Here is a 26318-nt window from a genome sequence, read left to right on the forward strand (position 1 = left end):
TGTAGCGTAATTTACGTATTCTAGTAACTTACTAAAATATGTTACGCTATTTAAAAGCCTTCTTTCACATGAAGCGTATTTCGCGGATTTTCAAGAAATGCGTATCTAATGCAACCAATTGCTGATTAGGGTTTCTCTTGTACTCTCTAACAGAAATGCTAAACAAATTTACGATTGGTTTTTGTAATTTACGCGTCTTGGAAAGTACGCTTCATGTGAAACTGATACTCTGCACACTAGTATGTGTGAATTATCTATGTGGGAATCTAACCTGTGCGGGCAAATATTCCTGTTCCTTGTAATTTTCAAAAATTTATATATTTAAAACAAAATAAATATGTTAGGTATTTAAGAAAAAGAAAGCATTTTATATGCAAAAAATTCAAGCAACACGGACATATCTATTAATGTACAACTATAACCTTAAAATTTTGTATCAACATATCGCAAGAAGGTTGGATATGACAGAATGTTATTACAGAATAACTATTATAAATAATAAATTTGATATAAAACTGTTTCTTAATTTACCCTGATATCATTATCTATTTTTCAATTTTGTTCTGCTTATTTAAGTAATACATGTGTTACCAATACATGTATTACTACATGTATACAGCGTTTCTCACGCAGGAAATTAGATTCGACGTAACGATAATAACGTAAAAAGCATAAAGTAACTAGGTGGAAGCTAATGTTCCAGTAAAACGATATCATTGGTCGGCGCAAGTTACGCTTACGCAAGTTACGCATGTGACAGCATCCTGAATACTTGATACGCGTAATATTTAGTAACTTTCTATTCAATTATCTTAATTTCGGTAATAAATTTAATGAATAGTATATTAAGCCGGTACAATATGAATCAAGATAATTAATTAAATATAGATATCACGTATTCATTTACACGTATTGTCAAAATTAAGACAATTTAATAGAAAGTTACTTGTTAGTATGCGTGTCAAGTGTTCGGTGTAAACTAGGTCATTGTTCAATCCAATTCAAGATCTGATTAGTTACTAGGCCTGTTCGTGTTGCTGCCCTTTTTGAATTAATTTCTTTCTCGTCTCTGTCTTTCTTACGATCGAATATATATTTATCTCATCTTGAGTGCAAAAATTTTTGGGGATTTCAAGCAACTCGAACAGACCTATTGTAAACACCCTATGTGTTTTTTACTAAAGGCTTGTTTTCTATTCCTGGGGGTCAATCATGTAATTTCACGTAGAACTTTTCACTTTTCACTTTTCACTTTTCACGTTTCACTTTTCACTTTTCATTTTTCATTTTTCACTCATAGAGAGTTCACGTGAATCTTTTCACACATAGCGATTATGTATGAATAATGCGCGGAAGTTTAGTTTACGATCCGAAATTCACCATTAGAGTCTCTGTCATTGCAACTATCAAGCGATCGTGAAAAAAGTTTCTACCTGCTTTTACAGTATAACTTCTACTGTAAAAATTTTATTATATAAAAAAAATTGTAAAAAAAATATTCATAAATAAATAACAATATTTCTTAGTTATATTGCATAAACTTAATTTACAAATATAATATATATTACATTTATTTTTAATGATCCATATATTGAAACAACTATTTTATTATGTAGTAAACTAATACTCAAAATTACATTGTAATTTAATTCAAACATTGTTTTTCAAAATTAATTTTAATTAGTTTTTTATGTGTGCAAATTTTAAAGTAAATTAATTTCATTAGTCATTAAATTTAACTTTGTTTAATTAAAAAATATTGAATAATTTAGAATACGACCTTGATCAAAACTGAATTCTCCGCTCACACATGTATTTTCCAAATTTATAAGTTATAAACACTTACATGATTGATTAACATTCTATTTCACAAGACGTACCTTTCTTATATCATCGTGTATCAAAACGTGTTTAAAGTATATTTTTATCTAAATTTGCATTTGATGAAACCTCATTCTATATAATTATCAAAATATCAATTTGTCAAATATAAATATCAAACCTAATTACATCACAAAAGCATTATTTTTATTTATGTATGTATTACTTTATCCTATCAACGCAATGAAATACCAAAAAGGTTAAACTTTTCAATAATACCTCTTCAAACTGTTACCACACTGTTACCACACTTTCATTCTTATTTCAAAACACATACAATTTATTAATTCCCTAAATTTTCACCTTTTCGCCATCACGGCTGATGACGAAAAAGTTCACGTGAAAAAGTTCATATTTCCGCTCATGAGTGAGTTACATGATTCCGTGGAATCGTACATGATCGTGTAGTTCACGTGAAACTTTTCACTTTTCACGTTTCCACCCTAGGGAAAATGTTACATGATAGACCCCCTGGGGGTCAATCATAGGCTTGTTTTCTGTTCCTGCACTAGACTGCACTGGAACGTTCCTTCTTGCTTTCGCTAACTTTGAAAAATCTATCTATTTCATTTTAAGTGTACACTTATTTAGAGAGTTTAGGAACAAAAAACAAACGGCATGTAATTTCACGTGGAACTTTTCACGTTTCACTTTTCACGTTTCACTTTTCACTTTTCATTTTTCATTTTTCACTCATAGAGAGTTCACGTGAATCTTTTCACGCACAGTGATTATAGGCTTGTTTTCTGTTCCTGGGGGTCAATCATGTAATTTCACGTGGAACTTTTCACGTTTCACTTTTCACTTTTCACGTTTCACTTTTCACTTTTCATTTTTCATTTTTCACTCATAGAGAGTTCACGTGAATCTTTTCACGCACAGCGATTATCCGTTTGTTTTCTGTTCCTGAACTCTCTAAATAAGTGTACACTTAAAATGAAATAGATAGATGTTTCAAAGTTAGCGAAAGCAAGAAGGAACGTTCCAGTGCAGTCTAGTGCAGGAATAGAAAACAAGCCTTATGTATGAATAGGTTTGTTCGAGTTGCGTGAAATCCCTAAAAATTTTTGCACTCGAGATGAGATAAAAAGCCTGTTCGTGTTGCTGCCCTTTTTGAATTAATTTCTTTGTTGTCTCTCTCTTTCTTACGATCGAATATATATTTATCTCATCTCGAGTGCAAAAATTTTTGGGGATTTCAAGCAACTCGAACAAATCTAAATATATATTCGATCATAAGAAAGAGAAAGATGACAAAGAAATTAATTCAAAAAGGGCAGCAACACAAACAGGCCTAGGCCCAGTTTCACAACTTTGGGTTTAACCCGAGTTTAGTTGAACTACCGTCAAGTTTAACGCCACGGTTAAACTTCTATCGCGTTTCACAACCAGATTTTAACTCTAGGTTACGTAAACCTATAATCTATGCGAAGAAACTTCAACAGACTTATCTTTCTTCTAGAACAAGTAGTGTGATTGGTTGTTACCGAAAAGTAGGGAATGAGATATTACAGGTTCTATACACCAAGGCAAAAAATAATGAACAAATTTAAAAGTTTTAAAGTTTTCTTCTTACATGTTTTCAAATCAGTTTAAACTAAACAATTAAATTCAATTGTTACTGTAAAAATTTACACTTTATTAAGTACATTAAACATTGGAACACTAATTAGAAAAAAATTTCTCATAAAATAAAGAACAACAGATTAGAATAAAAGACAAAATTGAGTTTTGAAAAAAATAAATAAATCTAAAAGACAGCCACTCGAAATAAAAAAAAACTGTTCTTTGGAAAAACACATATATGGTCATCGTAATCATAGTATGTAATCTATAAGTACTAATTTAATAATATTACAAAACTATTTTTACTGTTCTGTTTTATGAGAAATTTTTTCTTTGATTTCTCTTAAGACTGCAGTAACAGATTCCTTGGTTAAGCGAAATCAAGCATAAAAATCAATGTCATCAAATTCTTCAAAATATGACGGTCGTCTTCTAATTATTCTCGGGCGTCGATTTATTATTTGCACAAAATCTTCATCGTCAGATGACGATAACATATATTCCAGAGCCATATCTTGCAACATAACCTTTTTACAATTTCGTGGAGATATCAGCCATGAAGTACAATACTCGAAAGATTATTGAAAGCAGTGGCGCTGCAGTATTAAACCTCGGTTATCTACTTTAAACGCCCGAATTTCGCCGTTCAACTTTAACCGCAGTTTAACAACGTTAACCGAGGTTTAAGACAGTTGTGGAACACAATATTTACCGTAAACCAAGTTTAAAGGTTTAAACTCCGGTTAAACTAAGTTGTGAAACTGGCCCCTAATAATGCGCGGAAATTTAGTTTGCGTTCCGAAATTCACCATTAAAGGCTCTGTCATTGCAACTATCAAGCGATCGTGAAAAAGGTTTCTATCTGCTTTTACAGTATAACTTTTACTGTAAAAATTTTGTTATATAAAAAAAAATTGTAAAAAAAATATTCATAAATAAATAGCAATATTTCTTATATTGCATAAACTTAATTTACAAATATAATATATATTACATTTATTTTTAATGATCCGTATATTGTAACAACTATTTTATTATGCAGTAATCTAATACTCAAAATTACATTGTAATTTAATTCAAACATTGTTTTTCAAAATTAATTTTAATTAGTTTTTTATGTGTGCAAATTTTAAAGTAAATTAATTTCATTAGTCATTAAATTTAACTTTGTTTAATTAAAAAATATTGAATAATTTAGAATATGGACCTTGATCAAAACTGAATTCTCCGCTCACACATGTATTTTCCAAATTTATAAGTTATAAACACTTACATGATTGATTAATATTCTATTTCACAAGACGCACCTTTCTTATATCATTGAGTACCAACACGCGTTTAAAGTATATTTTTATCTAAATTTGCATTTGATGAAACCTCATTCTATATAATTATCAAAATATCAATTTGTCAAATATAAATATCAAACCTAATTACATCACAAAAGCATTATTTTTATTTATGTATGTATTACTTTATCCTATCAACGCAATGCAATACCAAAAAGGTTAACCTCTTCAATAATATCTCTTCAAACTGTTACCACACTGTTACCACACTTTCATTCTTATTTCAAAATACATAAAATTTATTAATTCCCTAAATTTTCACCTTTTCGCCATCACGGGTGATGGCGAAAAAGTTCACGTGAAAAAGTTCATATTTCTGCTCATGAGTGAGTTACATTAGAGTTGGTATAAAGAGAGTTGCGACAATGTATGTGCCTAATGCTGATTGGCTCCGCCATTAAGGGGGAAATTTCCGGTTAGCTATCAGTTAGGTTAGGTAGATTAAATAGAGCTGTACACACCGAGTGCCTTGGACTGTCATTTTATCTTTGTTGTTCACTGAATGTTAAACAAGGATAAAATGATACTCGGATGAACTTGGTGTGTATTCCCGAACGCAGCCGAGGCTGTGTTCCGTTTTTACTGGCAGTGCAGTAAATGTGACGTTATGACAGTACACTGTCACAACTGTTCCAATATTACTGCATTACTGCCAGCACTGCTATAGCATCGTATTTCGGAACAGCATAGTAGCCATATTGCACTGTAGCTACCTCACCTTGGAAGCTGCAGTAGTCACAGTGGCAATATGGCTACCTTTCATGACGTCATTGATGTTACTAGATGCTGTCGCAGTGCGCTGCGTACCAATAACGGAACGGATTTTTCACCACTGCCAGTACTGGCAGTTATATCGGAACACAGCCCTAATCATCTTTGGTTGAAGAGTGTGTATACGTGTGTCAGTTGATACAAACTCTTTTGCAACCTTTTTGCAAACTCTAGAAAGAATATTAATTCTGAAAAGAATATTAATTACACAAGTGTAATTTTTGTCAATATTTTTTTAAAGCCAAAAAGTTAACTTTTTCTTAATAAATAATAAAAATAATGATATACAAATATAATCTCAAATTGTTTTAAAAATTTATCTATTTTTTTATTTCTTATTGTTAACATTTTATTTATTATTCCAATATTATTGTCATGTTATATGTAGATTAATGAATGATATTAAAGAAAATATGTTAAATAGTCTTTCTGTACACATTGTTTAGTGAGATGGTACATTGTGCAGCAGAAGGATGTCAAAACACTTTAATGTAATAATTATTTTTTTATTAACATATAATTTTTCTTTTAAATAACTTTTAAATAATTTTTTTTATATAACAATTTACGAGAAATTTAAGATGATTGAGTTAAGTATTTGATCCTGGTATATTTATAAAACTAACTTTTTCTTAGCATAATCTTTCTGCTACATAAAATAAAAATCTCCTTAAAATAATCTTTTTAAATTATATAATTCTAATTGTAAGTCGTAGAACTCAAAATGTAAAAAACTTATATATATTTAAAAAAAGTAATGATTATTTAAAGTTAAAATTTTGTTTCATTGTTATTGACAGCTTTCCAGCAACAAAACATAGTCATACACTGTGTGACACAGTATTACACAATATCAACTCGTAAAACACTGCTTCTATCAAAGCTAGATGTATTCGACCTCTCATGAATAAATAATATCGATCATTTGACATGGTTTTCAAAATTGTGCAGAAATTAAGGTTAAGAATGTTTGCTGTATACGAAAAAACGGCTCTGTATGATTGTGTCAAAATTAGAAAGCATTGAATTGTATATACATTGTGTTACACAGTATTGCTTGCTCATATTTTGAAATTGGCGCTATGTAGCTATATATTTTCCCCCTTAATGGCGATTTCCGGGTAATTGTCGCAACTCTCTTTATACCAACTCTAAGTTACATGATTCCGTGGAATCGTACATGATCGTGCAGTTCACGTGAAACTTTTCACTTTTCACGTTTCCGCCCTAGGGAAAATGTTACATGATAGACCCCCTGAACTCCCTAAGTTAGTGTGCACTTAAAATGAAATAGATATATATTTGAAAGTTAGTGAAAGTAAGAAGAAACGTTCCAGGGGCCGTATTCTGTAACTCTTAAGCCTGTTCTACAATAGCAGTAAACACAAGACCGTAAGGTCGTAACGTAAGAAATGAAAATTTTTCATTTGCTTACGAGCTCTTAAAACCATGCCTTACAACCTTACGGTCTTGTGTTTATGCTATTGTAGAACAGGCTTTAACGACAGCTAGGGATATCGTTACGTGTCGTCGCGCAGCTTTTCTACCATGTATAATATCTGCGCAACGACGCTGTAACGATACCGAATTGTCGCTAAGGAGTTACAGAATTCCGCTACAGTGCAGTCTAGTTCAGGGGGTCTATCATATAACATTTCCCCTAGGGCGGAAACGTGAAAAGTGAAAAGTTTCACGTGAACAGAAAACAAACGGACTGTAGGCTTGTTTTTTTTTCCTGCACTAGACTACACTGGAACGTTCCTTCTTGCTTTCACTAACTTTCAAATATATATCTATTTCATTTTAAGTGCACACTAATCCAGGGAGTTCAGAAACAAAACACAAACGGTGTATCACACTCTTGGCTGTGTTCCGTTTTTACTGGCAGTGCAGTAAATGTGACGTCATGACAGTACACTGTCACAACTGTTCCAATATTACTGCATTACTGCCAGCACTGCTATAGCATCGTATTTCGGAACAGCATAGTAGCCATATTGCACTGTAGCTACCTCACCTTGGAAGCTGCAGTAGTCACAGTGGCAATATGGCTACCATTCATGACGTCATTGATGTTACTAGATGCTGTCGCAGTGCGCTGCGTACCAATAACGGAACGGATTTTTCACCACTGCCAGTACTGGCAGTTATATCGGAACACAGCTCTTGTTGGAAAGCCCCCCCCCTTTCAAATCCTTCGAAAGTCCATTTAACTTCCCACTTTATCACCAGATGGCAGTGTCTTGCTTTTTGTTTTCCATGTTAAGTATACAGTGCTTTCATTTCTCATAGTATATGTTCTGTGGGCGGAACGTTTCACTCGCGGTGCTGTGTAAAATATATATATATATATACATATGTATATATATGTATAATGTGTACCTATACACAAGTGTTATGTACATATATATGTATACATATATATAGGTATATATTATATATATATGGAGCTAGATAGTAGACCGTCGTAAATATGTGGTGTCAGACTAACCATGCTAAAACGTATTAATTCTTGTTAACTGTCGTAAGAATTTAGGCTCGCCCACACGATTGAAAGATGGTCTCGATCATAAAAAATCAGCTGCTGAAACATCTGTCAAGGTACCAACCTGTACAATCATGATCGATTAACCTGTACATGTACCGCGGTCTCAAATGACACGTTAAAATAAAAAAAAATTGCCTTGTTCTACACGTTCGTGTCATACGTCACGTAACATACTTCTTTACACCTTATTGTCGCAACATGTCTTGTCATAGCGATACAGCTGTCACATCTTTTTTTCTACGCGTTCTGTGTAATTGTAATATCGGACACGTTCGTGAAAGTTGTTCTGAAAGTAACAAGAGAAAGTGGTCTTTTTCATTATGAATCAACATTTGTTATATGCCATTGGTTTCTTTATCTACTTTTTTTTATTAATATTTTGCATATTAACCAAATTAGCAGCAGCTGTATAATTTTTTATACCTGTCTAAAAATTTATACCTGTGCTAATTATATTTTTCATATTATCATAGTATGTAAAGTATAATGTTTATAAAGTTTACAAAATTATGTAACATATTATTTGTTTATGAATTTTGTAATTAATGGCAAATAATATATTTTGCATGTTAAGTTTTCACATTATATATTATAGGTTCACCAAGAATTTATCTGCTGATAAGATAAATTTAAGCACATTCAAAGGTGAAGGAGAGCTATCAAACTTGGAACTTGACGAAATAGTCCTCACAGATTTACTAGAGCTGCCATCGTGGTTAAGACTAACTAATGCTTGGTGCAATAAAGTTTCATTTCGTATACAATGGACCAAACTGAAAAGTGTTCCTATCTTTTTGGTAAATAGTTATGGATTATATAGATATGCGTGACTCTAGATATATATTTATATTTATTGTATATGACAAATTACTATAGGATTAAAATATATTTACAGAGTTTGGATGAGGTTCACATAGATGTAGAAACATGTGAGGATTTGAGAAGCATGTCTTCCCCACAAGGTATATCATCATATGCTGGTCCTGCAAAGTATTCTTTTATACATAAAGTAATTGATGGAATAACAGTAGCTGTTAATACTGTGCTAGTTACATTTAAAAGTCCTGCGTTCATTGCCTCAGTTCAGGTATGATATTACTGCAATGTATGGTATAAGCAGAGAGTGTTTACTATCAGGAAACAATGAAAAAATCTGAAATTTTGAAAGAATTTACTTTTATCCTTAAAAATCATGTACTTTTATGGGATTTTATAGTACTCAAAAAAATTTTAAAAAACTTTAAATTTAAATTCTATTTTTTTTTACAAAATTGATTCTTTGATTTTTTGTTTTGTTTTGATAAGTATAAGATCAATTAATAACAATAAATGTGGCATACACATCTACATACATTTTTTTGTGACATAAATAAAAAAATTAGTAGCAGATTAATAGAAAACAATACATTAATTCAATTGTTTGTTTAATTATTTTCTAAATTCTGCTTCTGTAAGGTTGCTTTCCAAATTCACTTTCTGTGAACCAAATTCATGTATTCTGGATATTTTCACTTAGTTTAAATTAATTTTTTTTAGTATTTTCTGAAATTTAATATTCAAAACTTAATTAGCTTTTTTGTGATTATATGATTAACTCTTAAACACATTAAACCTGTAAAATATGTAAACACATTTTTGGATTTGGGAAACTTTTTCAACTTTAAGAAGCTATGGTTAATAACTTTGGTTTTAACTTTGGTTTTAATCAACATTTTTCAACAATTTTTTTTTACATGAAAGTTCAGAATTTTAGAAATGTGGCTGCGCAAATGGCATTGGTGAAAAATGATTTATTGTGAAGTTATAAAGGAAAAACTATTAGGCAAAAATACAAAATTATTCAAAAATTTATTTTTTTTTTAAATCATATCTTTGCAACAAAAGAACTTCTAAGGACTTTACAATAAAGCTAAAGAGTCATTCTTTAAAAAAATTATGTCATTTCTATTAAAAAATATATTTGTTTAACAAGGCAAATGTGAGGTATTTTTAATTAATTCAAGGTGTTTAAAATTGAAAATTGATGTGTTTTATGATTATATTTTGGACCTTGCACAGAAGCTCCCTTTTCCACAGCATTATATAGTATTCTAACTTTAGACAGAATATATGCGAGTAACATACGCGAACGGACTGTTCGTACGTGTTTTGTCTGGTTTTTTCTTATATGAGTTTATTCACAAAAAAGTTTCACTTACACACAATTTTTAATCCCACAGACCCCAACAAAACCTTGCTACCGTGCCGTTCAAATTCTAGTTGATTAAAAAAGTTGATTAATCATATCAATTGAAAGAGGATATTTCAAACTTTTTTTACCTCTTGGTCTGAACTTCCTATTTCATTTTGTCTTCACACAGCAAGCTTTTGAAACTTTATATGGGGTTCTCTCAAACCCACTTGTGTGTTTAAGGGTTAAAAAACATTAAAATATATAATAAAATAAACTTCTAAAGTGTTGCATTAAAAAAATCCTCTAACTTGGAATTTTGAATAAAATTTAGAAAATCTGAGAATTTCCAGTAAATTCTTTTATAAAATTTGATTGAATGCCCTGATAAAGAATAGTAAATTGTGAGCATAATCAAATGTAAGAAGAAAGTATCATTTTTGATTAAAGAGGATTTTGATGTTTAATAATTTTGTATAAATTTTCACAATTTTCAGTTTATGGAAATTATTTGGGTACCAAATATTTGTCTATCTTGAAACAGTCCTAAATTGAAGCTGGAATACTAATATCAATTGTAAAATTCACACAAAATTATTAAGCATTAAGAACTGCTTTGGTAGGAAGTGATATTTTCTTTTATGTAGATATTTTTTTTACTTAGTGTTAAATAGAGTTTCAATTTATAACTATATTATATTATTTAGATGAATCGGATTATGGTAGAATCCAAATCAGCAACATGGCAGCGTTGTGATCTCAGAACTACTAGAGTAAAGGATCCGGATCGAGGGCAGTTACTTATTTTTAAAGAATTAGAATGGCAGACTGTTAGAATAGAAGCTCAAAGTACTAAGGATCATAATTTGACGCCACTTCGTTTACTTACAAACCAAGCAAGATGCCGAATTACAATAAAAAAGAGAATATCAGGTTTATCTAAAAAATTGAAAGTTTAATTTAATTTATTAACATATTATTTACAATTACTAAATCAACTATTTTATTACAGATTGTTTTGTTATGGGCTCCAGGCTAGTTATTATTCTGGATGATCTTCTATGGGTATTGACAGACTCGCAATTGAAAGCTGCGCTCCATTTTCTCGATTCTTTAGGTGGTCTTATCGAAAAAGCCACTGTACTCGAACGAAAAACAAAAGCTGCAAGAAAATTAGAGGTGTGCATAGTTTATTTAATTTTCAATATAGAATTCCAGTAATTTTTAATTTAATAATTAATTTGTTTTTTTATATAATTCAAGGTTTTACCAGAATACCAAGCACAGATATCTCAACAAAGCAGAACAAAAAATCAATATAATACACCGATTTCAAAAATATTTACGAGGTATGATGTTGTAGAGACGTCATATCATTTTCTTTCGCAACGCATCGATCTTCATTTATGTGATGATGCTGGTGGTAAATAACAAAAAAAAGATTTATACTTGTTTTTATGTTTAACTAATAACTTAATTAAGAGAATGTGTTATTTACTATTTTATTTATTACTTTATTTAACATTATTAAATAGAATTTTTAATATTTTTTATTATATGATATTTATCTTTATCTTGATATCATTAATATTATGTTGTTAAAACAGGGGGCAGATCACTACATCCGGATTTGAAGGATGGTGGTGCATTGCAAATTTCATTAGTTAGATTTCAAATTGATTATTATCCATATCATCTTGCAATGGCGGACAGAAAGCATTGGGCCAAATACAAAGAAAATGCCACACCTCATAACCAATGGTTGCAGCAATCGTTGAGCTCGTTTCGAAGTCAATTTATGGATCTTATAGATTCTGGGAGAACACAGCATTCTCCTTTAACGAGAAGTCAAGGAAACGTAACAAGTTTGTATATATAAACTTGATATCTAAAAGATGAAAAAATGGGTATTTTGGAATTTGAAATTAGAAATGGAGTAAAAAGGAGGATGTGTAAAAGTAGCTAATTTTGGCTTTCAACTGAGACGTAAAATGTGTTTTTTTTTAATAGTTTATAAGCTGCAGATTCACGTGTTGCAATTAGTTTTCTATGAACATGATGGGAACATATGTAAAATTGTAAAAATGAGTAAATAAGCATAAAATAAGTAAAAAATGATATACATCTTTATTATAAAAAGTTTCATCTTTTGAAAACTAATAAATGAAAGACATTTTGGTGTAATAGTGTTGAAATAGAGAAGGAAATAAACTTTTAAACTTATTTCTCATTACTCGCGCGCGCGAGTGCATACATGCATGCGTACGCGCATGCGCGCACTTTCGTAGTAATGAGAAATGAATTTGAGTTTGTTTTCTTATTTATTTTATGTCTATTACAACATGTTTTTCATTTGATGGTTTTCAAAGACAGGAACTTTATAATAAAGATGTATCATTTTTATGACTTATTTTATGTTTATTTACTCACTTTTTTCATATTTTTATGGATGTTTCCATCATGTTCATGGAAGACTAATTACACGCGAATCTGCTTAAAAACTATAAAAAAAAAACATGCAAATTGTACTTCTTGGTTAGGGACCAAAATTTACTTTATACATTTTTATACATTCTCTATTTTTTTTATCATGAAAAACTATTTTTGTCAAAATACTAAAAAAAGGAGACATAGAATTTATTTATTCTTTTTTAATTTTTTAAGTTTATTTTTCTTGATATTGTTTGATATACATTTGATACGTTATTTTGATATTTAATATTTTTGTATCCTTCATAATTAAATCAACACAAAGAGATGTGCTCAAATAATATGAGCTTTGAATAATTAATTTCTGCTTTCTATTGACAATTGTCCATTGTTTCCTTTATCGATAAATATCCACTGCCGAAAGATATCTATTGTCGTTTAATCATTATACATTTTAATTAGTTACATTTTTTAAACAGAATTTTTTTGAGTGAATGCAAAAATTGAATACTAGGACAGTAATACAACGTTAAATGTTAAAAGAAAAAAAAAATTTATATGTATGTGTGTGTGTGTGTGTGTGTGTGTGTGTGTGTGTGTGTGTGTGTGTGTGCGCGTGCGTGTGCGTGTGCGTGTGTGTGTATAAAAATATGTGTATATATATCCAAAAACTCAATTCTAAAGCAATAATACAGTGTGTGTGTGTATGCGTGTGTGCGTGCGTGCGTGCGTGCGCGCGTGCGCGCGCGCGCGCGTACATATACATATATATGTATATTATAATAAAACTTTACAAGGTCAGGGCAAAAACATTTTTTTATTGATTTTTGTACTCAAAGTTTGTAGTTTTTTCCAATCATTTTCATATCTAAATGTGATACATAATTAATGTCAGAAATGGTTATTATTCAATTTTATTTGAAACAGGTACCGGTATGAAAGGTTCCAAAGAACATTTGGAGAAGAATAATCAACCACAAAATCCAAATGTAACACCATCCGAGCAAAAAAAGTCCCAACATCCTAGTGGTAATCCTGTGAAAAACTATGTCTTGGAACAGCTTGCCAAATTAATGACGACGTGCATTATTATTAGAATCGATGATTTTACCTTATACAAAGTGACAACAACGTCGCGTAATCCATTGCCAAAAGAATTTATTTCAGGTATTGTACGTTTAATACAATTTATTCGAACTATCTGTTTATCAAGCTCTTTATTGAAATAGTCGAATCAAGTCAGTAAATAATTATTTTATTTGATAATTGTACAGCTCAAACCAGGAAAAAACATACACCAGGTACAAGAAATTTGTAATTTGAATACACGTAAAGTTTTTAGTTAAAGATTTCTCTTGAAAAGTAGTTTTATTGCTTTATACACTTTAGATTTTTCTTTTTTTATATATGTAGTTTATGTTAAACAAATTAAGATTAAATTATAATCCAATATTTAATGTGCAATGATGTGTATCTAAAAAATTATTGATATTAGGGGAGACCGGGACAATTCGGAAGATTTTTTTTGCGTCTCCTGAGTTCTATATTCATTAAAAAAAAAATATTGGGACGGTTTGAAAAGTTGAACTTTTTTCTTCACAATGCCATTATAGATAGAACACGAAAATATACTTGCTTTGAAGTACATATAAAAATGTCGCCCAATGCCAAATATTTCGAATAGTCCCGAGCTTGGGGTAATTCGAAGGTAGTCCGAAAATATTTTGAAATTTATGTTTTAAGATAAAAAAAAAATGTAAAAAAGCTATTGTTAAGATTTTGTTTGATTCAGAAAAGGATATATAGTATTATGAAGAAATGTTACATACAATAAAAGAATACAAATGCACAATAAAAAATTTTATTGCTTTAGCTTTTTCTTTTTTTTGGAACAAGTCAGGGACTATTCGTATTTTGTGTAATTACATCTGTTGAGTATTAAATTGTATATTTGGTACATAGAACGTAAATATGAAAGAAAAAATCGCCCAAACGACGTTTGGTGTTTCGAATAGCCCAGACATCAACTATGCGCATTATTGCGTATGATCGACAAAAAATAGATATCACACAGCAAAAAGTAAACACGAAATGTTACATTTAATTGAACACGATACATTCGAAGTTTTCAAAAAGAATCTTATTTATCTTACTTAAATTTCGAAGAAATACTGATTATCAGAAATTACTTTGTCGCAAAACACATTTTTCACTACTACGACTTTAATATGACGCCGTTACCAACAAAACTTTGTTAGCAGCTTTGTTACATTAAGACGCGTTTACAATATTTAAAGTAAATTTTTAATATGTACCCATAAAAAGATATTTCCATTTTTCGAATTGCCCCTGTATATTACTTGTAAAAATTTTTTTATAGAGAGATTACAAGATATGTTATTTACAGGGTTGGGTAAGTCAATATTTTTTAAATAAAATTGAAGTTAATGACTTATTAATAAAATAAGTTATGTTAAAAGTTTTATGGACAAAAAACCAAGTTAGTTAAAAGTTGCATTAACGCTTTGGGAATTTTTTCTTTTTCCTTTGATAACTATTTTGAACAATTTTTACTTATTAAGGTATAATGGAAATTGCATGGTATATGGAGTTGGAGTATTTGATGGGACATATATGTATATCCCGTTGGGGCCCAAACAATTAAGTTAAAAGTTAATTTTGGAAAGTACTATATATAATTATAATATCATACTTTATAATTATCATAAAATTAAATTACTCTAAATAAAAAAAAACAATTACAATATGAATCATCAAATAAAAATAATTTATTTCTAAATTAAATTTGTAATTAAAACAAATTGAATTAAAAATAGTTTTTTTTGTTTTACATGAGAATGTACTTAATTTTTTTATAATTTTTTATTTTATATTTGTTACAAATTTTTAACTTAAGAAAGTAGATAAGTTAAAATTTTGAAGTTAATTAGTGAAATGTGTTTTAATGTTATTAAAATAACTAGTTAAAGACAAAAATTGGCTCATTTTACTTAACCGAGTCAAGTTAAAAGTTATTAACTTCTCAACTTTATTATTAAATTTTCAATTTTTTAATTAATTGCCCAACCCTGATTATTTACAAATGTTATTACTAAATACTGTTTTAATGTTTGGATAAAATAACGTATACAGTTACCATTGCATGTGAGATTAAATTAGATAATTAGATTAAAATTTTATTTTTATTATTTCTGTATACATGCAAATTTTTATTTAGGTGATCGTGACAGATTTAGTCTTCCAGAAGACGTAACAATACTTCATGCTGAGTTTACTTATTATTATTATCCAGGGGATATTACTTTTCCCTGTAAGCAGGTGTTGTATACAAATATTTTTATTTTTTTCAATAAATAATTTTACTATTAAGTAACGTATAATTTTTTAGTGCCGCCGCCCAAATTTTATGTACAGCTTAATCCTATTCAAATAAATTTCGATGTCTGCTCGTGCCTTTGGTTTAATTCTTTTGCATTGAATCTTTATCATTCTCTTATGGAAAAGGACAAACAGCTGAGTTCTTCGCGTTTAATGTATTTTGATGTAAAGATAGAGGCTATACTTCCAAGGGTAAGTTAAAATATATTAGCATATACCTTATACTTTGTACTTTAAATATTGTGTTTTATTCTTTAATTTTTGTAATATTAAACTTTGTATTTTTAGATAGTCTTTGAAAGTCAACAAGATTACCCAAATCAGAAAGACAGACCCAAGTCTTTGCATCTTCAAACCTCCAGAGCATCTATAACGAATGTTCGATCAACAGAAAGATCTTCGAGGGCGGATTTGGCACAGTGTCTCAATGCATTTCAGATGGGACAAATGTTCTTTGGTGCAGAGTTTCCCAGTAAATCGGGAGATTTTCATGTAGTAACGGATAAATTTCTAGTGCATTGTGCAGGTATACATTTACAATGTTGTTAGTATTGACAACATGTAGTTCTTTTTTGTTGATTTTCTAAATTCTCTTTTTGTTTTGTATTTTAGGCACTGATAATATTAGGCAAATACCGCCTAATTTTAGTAGTAATTCTGTAAACGAGTTGCTTCGTCAGCTGAACAGAGAGCTCTTATGGACAGAGGCCAAGGACGTGTGGTGTTGCAATTTGGAACCTGTTTGGGGAGATTTTTTCGGAGCACGAGCTGTTGGTCAAAATCGGCCAGTGCCGTTTTTAGATGCATTTCCTCTGACATTGTGGTGCCATTTTACCGCAGACTCGTTATCAGCCACTAAAAAGCCTTCGGCCGCCGATATTCATGGGCTGGCATATATAAGCAATCTAGTTAGCGTACAGATAAATCATTATCAATATTTGTTCTTACTTAGATTGTCGGAGATACTCTCCGAGATGGCTACGTACTTGGCTGTGGATTCAAATAAGATTCTGAAAGTTGAAAGCGGCGGATCGCTGATCATAGGGGCGTTGATACCGCAGGTGGAAGTGACATTTGTAATGCCGTCGCACACACCTGGTAAAGAGAATTCTGGTGGTGATTTAGAATCCGTAGTGCCTGACACGTCCAGCATAGCAGACGATTTTGTCGGCTCGTCCACGGTCTGGCATACTAGTACGATGAGCGCACGCGTCGACTTTAGCGCCAAGAGAATGAACACGAGCAACGACGTGGAGACACCTCAGAGTGAGGCATCGTCGATGCTGTCGATGGATTATTCACATTCCGTTCCTACTCAGCCAGTCGTCACTTTTAAACAAAACGGCACAAAGAAGAGTGACCAGGAGGGCCCAACAAATGCGATATGGTGCATTCCTGAAAGTTGCGGGCCACAGTACGTTATCGGCAATACGAGCGACGAAAAGAAACATACGTCAGAAACTACGCATAAGCACAACAAGTCTGACTCGAATACACCCTTCATCCCGAATAATTTCAATGTCAATCTTTCGTCTATGAAAAAGGGTTTCAGCAATCTTATGACGTCGATTGACTCTGCTTTAAAAGCCTCTCCGGAAGATGGTAGTAGCGATACGGTATCTATGAGAAGTGATGTTAGCTCGGACAGCGAGAATTATGTTTTAGTAAGCCTTCAAGATCAAGGAAAGATTGACGCGGTATTTGGTATTGATAATTCAATTAGGATAACGGCCGTGGAAGAAGCGACTGAAGTTGTGGAAGAGACGCCGGACACGCAAAGTGAAAAATCTATGGACAGCGTATGCAAAAGGAAGGATATAGTGAGTATCATAAACAGTTGTAAAACAAACTTTTCATGATTATTAAAGACAGTAGAACTAAAGTTTTATTTTCTTAAATTCTTTAGGTTTCCATGGCAACTTTCAAGCTTTCGAAAGTCGAATTTATACAACAGTCCTATGATTATTCTTCTGTCATTAAGATTCAAGTTTCTAATGTTGACAATGATGAGTGTTCCTCTATTCCTTGGGATGAATTTCAGGTGAGCCAGATTATATTTTAACTAATGTAAAATAAAATAAATCTACATATATATACATTATACTATATTATTATTATTACGCTGTTATTTTAAACAAACAATTTTTTATTAAGGATACTTTCCATTTAGTGACATAAGCGCTGTTTTATCTTTGTTACTCATTGAATACCAAAAAAATATAAAACAGTGTTTCGTCTTGTAACTGAATGGAAAGCATCCTCACTGTACTGCTGTAATAAACATTTTTTCTCTTTCTTCTTTTACAATGGAGATTTTGTTATTTTCACATAATATAGCTTGTTTATTCAGCATTATTTGTGTGCTAATTTAAAATATCTTGAATATAATTAAAAATACATTTTTTATATTTTATAATAACTGGATCAATATTTGAGTTCAACCGTTAAAAAAAGTCTTACTGCACATTTTGTCGTAATTGGAAAAAGAACTGCATAGGATTTTTTGTGATTATAAGTAAATCTTTTCAATTAGAGTTAAGTTTGAAATATAGCAGGTTATTTGTGCATAAGCTATAATACTTGAGTAGTTTCGCAGTAATTTGCTCATTTATTTTTTATATAATCAAGTTGATATTATAAATGTATATTTATACGATTTCTATCTTTTAACTTTTTTTGCATGCCTCTCCCGCGTCTCTCCTTCTCTTGTGAATGTTTTTATGTGGCACTTGTGGCAGGTCAAGAGAAAGGTATTGGCAAACCATTCTTACATTTATTAATCTTAGAAACTGTTAAAAATGCATGTATTGGTATTGAGCTTTAGCATCATATTGGTGTTATCACACTATTGATAGATTTAGTAGAATCAGAAAACTTTAATAACGTTCTAATAAATCAAAACTATAATATTGTAACTATATATGTAAAATGATACATATTTGTTATTAGCAGATGCAAATTTTTATATAAGAAAAGTCAGTCAAACAAAAGTGTATTTGAAAAAGACACTTAATATATTTAGATTGTCATATTTATATCGCATATGTTTATACACATACGCGCACGCACGCACGCACACACGTATGCACACACGCGCGCGCGCGCGTGCAACACACATACACATACACGGTGCATTTTAAAAAGCGCCCACTAATTATATAGTGTTATTTTTTGCTAAAAACTGAGTCGAAAAGTCCTGAACTATTTTTTTTTATAAGGCTTAATAAAGTCATAACTATTGAGTGCGGTTCACCAACATATGTCTATATAAAGGACATATGTCGTTGACTGGATTAGCTTTACTCAATAACTACTGCTTTATTAAACATTATAGAAAAAAATGGTTCAGGACTTTCGGATTCAGTTTCTAGCTAGGAATAATATAATTAATGGGCGATTTTTAAGATACACCCTGTATATGTATATAATATAGATATATTGTGCGCGCGCGCGCGCGCGTGTGTGTGTGTGTGGGGGGGGGGGTTGTCCGGGAACTAGGAAACTTATTGCTTTGACAACATAGAGGAGATGAAAAGGGACAAAAAAATCTTATACCATTTTGCGATATTTGCTATAATTATCGAATTATAAAATGAAACGTATGAGCCAATGTGCGGTGACGCCGCGCTTAACTCGTAGGCAAGAGCACGCGGCGAGACAGGTGACGCGTCGTTATTTGAATTTGCACGGCGCAACAGTCTGAATTCGCAGCACCGCGTGGACATACACTGCAAAAAACAAATGTGTTATTTTAGCTAAAGCGTCTTTTTACACATTTGATAAATAACACATTTGATTTTTTCAAGGTATGTACATACACGCGCTGCGGCGAATTCAGATCGTCGCGCAGTGCAAATTTAAACAACGACGCGTCACCTATCTCGCCGCGCGTCATTGCCTACGAGCTAGGCGCGATGGCGCGCCGTCACTGCACATAGGCTCATATCTTTTATTTTATAACTCGATAATTATAGCGAATATCGCAAAATGGTATAAGACTCGTTTGTTCTATTTTATCTTCTCTATGTTCTCAAAGCGGTAGGTTTCGTAGTTCCCGGATAACCTATAAATTTGTGTGTGTGTGTGTGTGTGTGTGTACGCGCGCGCGTGTGTGTGCGTGTGCGTGTGTGTATATGTACAGGGTGATTATTAATGATTGTTACAGCGTTTTACCCTGAGAGCATTTATACCAACAGAACTTGTAATATAGGGAAAAGTAGGGTTATTGTACGCATTGGGTAATTGTACGCTTCTGGGTTTGGCACCTTCCCGATGAATAGAGATTATATCACGGTGATATTTGTAGGCTGAAGGTATTTTTTAAATATATAACCATACGTTATATCATTTAAAAACATAGTTAATTGAAAAAATAAGAAAAACTAAAATCATGATTTTTGTTGAGATTTTGGCGTTCAGAAAATAAGGCAATAAGTCCGTATTTTTACCTTATTTATTTAATCTTGTTATACCTAACAAAAGTACGTTTTTTTCTGCGTTCTTTGAGTTATTGTTTATTAAATTTACTTAAATAGTTTTAACTAATTGTTTTGTTATCAAATTAAGTCTGTCGTGGACAATTTTACGCATCCATCTTGAAATGAGACCACGTGAGACCTTTGACTATATAAATATGGACTGCTAGTACCCCCCCCCCCCACTTTTCCTATGTTTTCGTGTAAGAAAGATCTGCAACGCTTCCATCTCTTAAGTGGCAGAAATGTGAAACAAAAAAGCGAGACAGCAATAGTAGAAGATCAGAAAAGAAAGAGACGGAAAACAATATATCGCTTTGAATTTAAACGTTTACTCCAAAATATGCGATTATATTTCTGTAAAATAAGAATTAATTTTACTAAATTAAAAGGAAATAAATATATAATATACACATAATAAAAAGCATAGGGCAACGATCGTATTGTGAATAAACACAGAGTATAATATTAAACGGTCAAATTAACGAGCCAAATTGATTTAATTCAAAATTTAAATTACAATAATATAGTAGACAAATAATTAGGAACGTTTCGGTTTTACTTAGCCTTCATCAGCTTATTAAAATATACACATTTTATTATTGAAGATAAATTTCAAAAAATTATATAATTAACATATATATATATATATATATATATATATATATATATATGTATATAATAATAATAAAATATAAGAATCGACTATGAATACCGGCCTAGCAGTCCATATTTATATAGTCAAAGCGTGAGACCAACTATAGTGTTATTAGTACAGTGGAGTGCAGTATAGTGCAGCTAAAAGAATGGACTATAACCTCATTTTTCCTCCGCGTACATTTATCCAATCACGCGTATGTACAATTACCCAAGGCGCGAGAAATTTTTTCGTTTATCCACTTGTCTCTTTTTGCTGAATATAGCATTACCAAATGAAAAATTGTTCAATATGACAATACATAATGATAAAAAAATTTTAAAGTTTTTATTTCTATACTTGTATCGATTTCAACTTCAAAAATCACTTTACTGCAATAAATTTCTCTTAGGTGCGTGCAATTTACCTACTTTTCCCTACTAAGCGCTCGTTAAATGACAGCTGCTTCGGCCGGCATGCGCACGCACGGCCCGAGCAGTGCCGAGTAATACATATAGCCCCTGCTGAAAAATTTTTCTCAGATTAGTTTTATATAATTTTTCAGAATATCTGTATAATATATTTATAGTTTTTTCAGATTTTTTTACAAGAATTACATTACTTTTTATAAATACTTTGAATGTCTACATCTTTTCTCAAAATTCTTAAATGTGTTAATTATGAAGTATCCTAAGATTTCTATTATCTTTTGTTCTATAATTTCGGATAAAATGTTATAAAATTAAAAATAGTTTAAAATATTTTATAAAAATTGTAGGATGAGAAATCTCAGAACATTTCAGAATTTATACGAAAAGTTACAAAATACATATGAAAAGTTCTAAGAAAAGACACTTTCCAAGTAATTCTAATTATTTCCGAAAAATGTTCTAATTTGTATAAAGATAATGAGAAAAATTTTTATTAGGGATGTTTTTGGGAAAAATATGAAAAATTCTCATAATTATGGAATCGTTCTGACAAGTTATAGTATTTTTCATTTCTTGTTGGAAAAAGATTTAAGAAAGTGTTAGAAAATCTGAAGAATTTTACATAACTACTTGCGAATATTTTAAGAAATTATGTGATTTCTTATGTTATGTTCTTTGGAAAAGTGTGAAAAAATATTAGAAAATCTTAAAATTTTTTTATATTTTCTCATAGGATCATTCTGATCTTGTTGTAATATTTATATTTTATGTTTTAGTGAAAAATGTTAGAAAATTTGAGGAAATTTTTACATAAGTATATAATAACTTACAAATTGGTATGAGAAATTATGAGAATTTTTATAGAAAATTATGATAAAAGTTTCCAGGGAAAGTTGTGCGTATTTCGTTTATTTTCCGTTTATTACTCAGATTACTACTTTTATTTATTAATCAAGTTAATAAATAAAAGTAGTATGTAATAACGTAAATTACTATACTAAATACATTTTATATGTACATAATTTTAACTTTTATCAGAATATTTTATAAAAGTTCTTATAATTTTTCATGCCAACAATTTGTAAGTAATTGTGTGAACTTATGTGAAAATTTTCTAGATAACATTTTTATCTAAAATTATAGAACAAAAAAATCTTAGGATATTTTATAGTTAACACATTTAAAAATTTTGAGAAACGATGTAGACATTTAAAGTGTTTATGAAAAGTAATTCAATTCTTATGAAAAAATCTGAAAAGAATATAGAATTATACAGATATTCTGAAAAATTATATAAAAGTGTTCTAAGAAAAATTTTTCAACAGGGGCTTATACGTATCACTCAGCACTGCTCGGGCCGCGCGCGCACGTGCCGGCCGAAGCAGCTGTCATTGAACGAGCGCTTAGTATATTACAAGTTCTATCGGCATAAATGTTCTCAGGATAAAACGCTTTAACAGTCTTTAATAATCAGCCGGTATATATCGTATATGTATATATGTGTGTGTGTGTGTGGTGTGTGTGTGCGTGCGTGCGTGCGTGCGTGCGTGCGTGCGTGCGTGCGTGCGTGCGTGCGTGCGTGCGTGCGTGCGTGCGTGCGTGCGTGCGTGCGTGCGTGCGTGCGTGCGTGCGTGCGTGCGTGCGTGCGTGCGTGCGTGCGTGCGTGCGTGCGTGCGTGCGTGCGTGCGTGCGTGCGTGCGTGCGTGCGTGCGTGCGTGCGTGCGTGCGTGCGTGCGTGCGTGCGTGCGTGCGTGCGTGCGTGCGTGCGTGCGTGCGTGCGTGCGTGCGTGCGTGCGTGCGTGCGTGCGTGCGTGCGTGCGTGTGCGTGTGCGTGTGCGTGTGCGTGTGCGTGTACGTGTGCGTGTGTGTGTATACATACATACACATATACATATACATACAGGGTGTCCCATTTTAAAAAACGCACTTCGATAATTTTTCAATGTAGCATTTTCAGTAAAAATGTTTTAGACAAAAGTTGCATGGTTTTAAGGGGATCATAAGATGGTGTCATTAATTGATCTTGAATAGTTGCTTGAAGGTCACGTAAAGGACCTTCAATTTTTTAAATGGGACTGCCTACCTTTTATTACATATTCTTGTAGCTTATCTTGAGACCTTTCCAAAACACTATAAGAAAATTTATTTTTGTTGAGTACTTTCCGAGTTGTGATGCTTGAAAGCCACGGTGTACTGTAATTTCAAGCGTCATAACTCGGAAAGTCCTTAACAAAAATAAACTTATTTATAGTGTTTTGGAAAACTCGAAATTGACTACAAAATTGTAGGGTTGAAAGGGGACTTAAGAAGATACTATTAGTTTGACCTTGGATGGCGTTGTCAAGCTCAGGTCAAGGTTACATTGATTTTTTTAAATGGAACATCCTATTTTTGATTCCAAAATCTAATCTCAAAAGCTTTCCAACACAGTATAAGTAAGTTATTTTTTGCTAAATACTTTCCAAGTTATGTGGCTTGAAAGTTACAGTATAATGACACTTTTAAGCATTATAACTTGGAAAGTATTAAATGAAAAGTAACTTATATTGTGTTGGAAAGCTGTTAACACCAACTATTATATTTTGGAATCAAAAATAGTATGTTCCATTTAAAAAAATTGATGTGACTTTGACCTGACCTTGATGACGCCATCCAAGGTCAAATCAATAGTACCTTCTTATCTAGTCTCCCTTTGAACCTTACAACTTTTGTGAGGATCATTTTTCGCTATTACCTGTACCTTCGAAGTAATTTGCGTGGACAAATTAAAATGGTCTATCCTGTATAATTATATTTTTTTGCAGCATTTTTTTACTAAAATAAGATAATTGCATTACATGTTTCTGCTTTTATCTTCATTGTTTGACAAAGTAATTTTAGGATTAATCAGTATTTTGTTTTTTATTATTATAATGCTTACAATGTACGCTTTTAAATTTGTTATAATTTGTATACAGTTGATACAAATCCAGTTTAGACATTTTTATTAATTAGATCGTAGTAACAAAGTGTTTGGCATGCTATTGTAATAAGTTTATATTTATAATAATATATACAAGGATATATACATGCAGTATATATACAAGGTGTTCCGTAATGCATCATAAATATTTCAGGGAGCGAAAGAGGATGAAATTTTGAATTAAAAGTTTCTTTGTCAATTTTGGCTTAGATCATTATTTATTAACGGTTAAAGTTGATCAATCAGATTGCGCTCAACCGGAGCGCCCAAAAACGTAGCGTCTCATGGTGCTCTTCGTGCTTACTGTAAACATTCTCCCGATTAAAATTTTATTCTAATTCTTCATATTAATCAATCGATCGATTAATCAATCAATCAATCAATCAATCAATCAATCAATCAATCAATCAATGGATAGATAAATAATCAAATAAATAGGTAAATAAGTAAAAATAAATTACAATTGGAAATTTATCCAAATTTTGATTATTTTTGATTCTTATTTATTTATTAAATAACATTTACAGGTAAATAAACAAATAATATTAAATTAATGTAATTGAATGTAATTTAAAATATAAATTCTAAGCTCGGTAAATAATGATCTGAGCCAAAATTAGCAAAGAAACTTTCAGTTCAAAATTTTATCCTCTTTTGCTCCCTGAAATATTTATGATGCGTTACGGAACAGCCTATATGTATATATACATATGTATATGTATATATACACAGGGTGATTATTAATGAATGTCACTTTTTACCATAGGAACACGCATTTGTAATTTCTAATATAATATGTTACAAATATCCGTCAGTAAACCATGCTCCTGTGCTAAAAAGTGGGGACATTCATTAATAATCACCCTATCTATATATACACACACACACACACACACACACACACACACACACACATACATACATACATACATACGTACATACACACACACACACGCGCGCGCGCGCGCGCGCGCGCGCACACGCACACACGCACGCACACACGCACACACACACACACACACACACACACAGGGTGATTATTAATGAATATATATATGGGTATGTGTGTATATATATATATATACAGGGTGTCCGGAAACTAGGGAACTTACTGCTTTGACAACTTAAAGGAGATAAAAAGGGGTAAAATAGTCTTATACCATTTTGCGATATTTGCTATAATTATCGAATTATAAAATAAAATGTATGAGCCAATGGTCAGTGACGCCGCGCCATCGCGCCTAGCTCGTAGGCAAGAGCGCGCGGCGGGACAGATGACAGATGACGCGTCGTTGTTTGAATGGCGCGACGGTCTGAATTCGCCGCACCGCGTGTACATACATTGCAAAAAACAAATGTGTTATTTTAGCTAAAACGTCTTCTTACACATTTGATAAATAACACATTTGATTTTTGCAACGTATGTACACGCGCTGCGGCAAATTCAGACCGTCGCGCCGTGCAAATTCAAACAACGACGCGTCATCTGTCCCGCCGCGCGCTCTTGCCTACGAGCTAGGCGCGATGGCGCAGCGTCACCGCACATTGGCTCATACGTTTTATTTTATAATTCGATAATTGTAGCGAATATTGCAAAATGGTATAAGACTTTTTTGTCCCTTTTTATCTCCTTTAAGTTGTCAAAGCGGTAAGTTCCCTAGTTCCCGGACACCCTGTATATATATATATATATATGATT

General features: G+C 31.6%; 1 protein-coding gene across 5 annotated transcripts in view; it reads left to right on the top strand.

Annotated features, from left to right (window-relative positions):
- The first annotated feature begins 7972 nt into the window (after positions 1-7972).
- Positions 7973-26318, top strand: part of LOC105204464 (UHRF1-binding protein 1-like) — a 47540-nt gene continuing 29194 nt past the window's right edge. The window contains exons 1-15 of one of the 5 annotated variants that reach the window (XM_026141280.2): positions 7973-8168; positions 8711-8912; positions 9011-9202; positions 10993-11218; positions 11298-11464; positions 11549-11708; positions 11893-12150; positions 13643-13882; positions 13990-14016; positions 15954-16046; positions 16125-16306; positions 16403-16640; positions 16727-17934; positions 18021-18155; positions 18853-18864. In XM_026141280.2, coding sequence (XP_025997065.1) covers positions 8125-8168; positions 8711-8912; positions 9011-9202; positions 10993-11218; positions 11298-11464; positions 11549-11708; positions 11893-12150; positions 13643-13882; positions 13990-14016; positions 15954-16046; positions 16125-16306; positions 16403-16640; positions 16727-17934; positions 18021-18155; positions 18853-18864 — 3384 coding nt within the window. In that variant the 5' untranslated portion in view covers positions 7973-8124. Of the gene's footprint in view, positions 8169-8308; positions 8408-8710; positions 8913-9010; positions 9203-10992; positions 11219-11297; positions 11465-11548; positions 11709-11892; positions 12151-13642; positions 13883-13989; positions 14017-15953; positions 16047-16124; positions 16307-16402; positions 16641-16726; positions 17935-18020; positions 18156-18852; positions 18865-26318 lie in introns of those variants that run through there. The other 4 variants (XM_026141278.2, XM_039456153.1, XM_026141279.2 and 1 more) reach the window with 4 other exon arrangements.

This window comes from Solenopsis invicta, chromosome 1 (genome assembly GCF_016802725.1).
Source record: "Solenopsis invicta isolate M01_SB chromosome 1, UNIL_Sinv_3.0, whole genome shotgun sequence".
NCBI classification, from domain to species: Eukaryota; Metazoa; Arthropoda; class Insecta; order Hymenoptera; family Formicidae; genus Solenopsis; species Solenopsis invicta.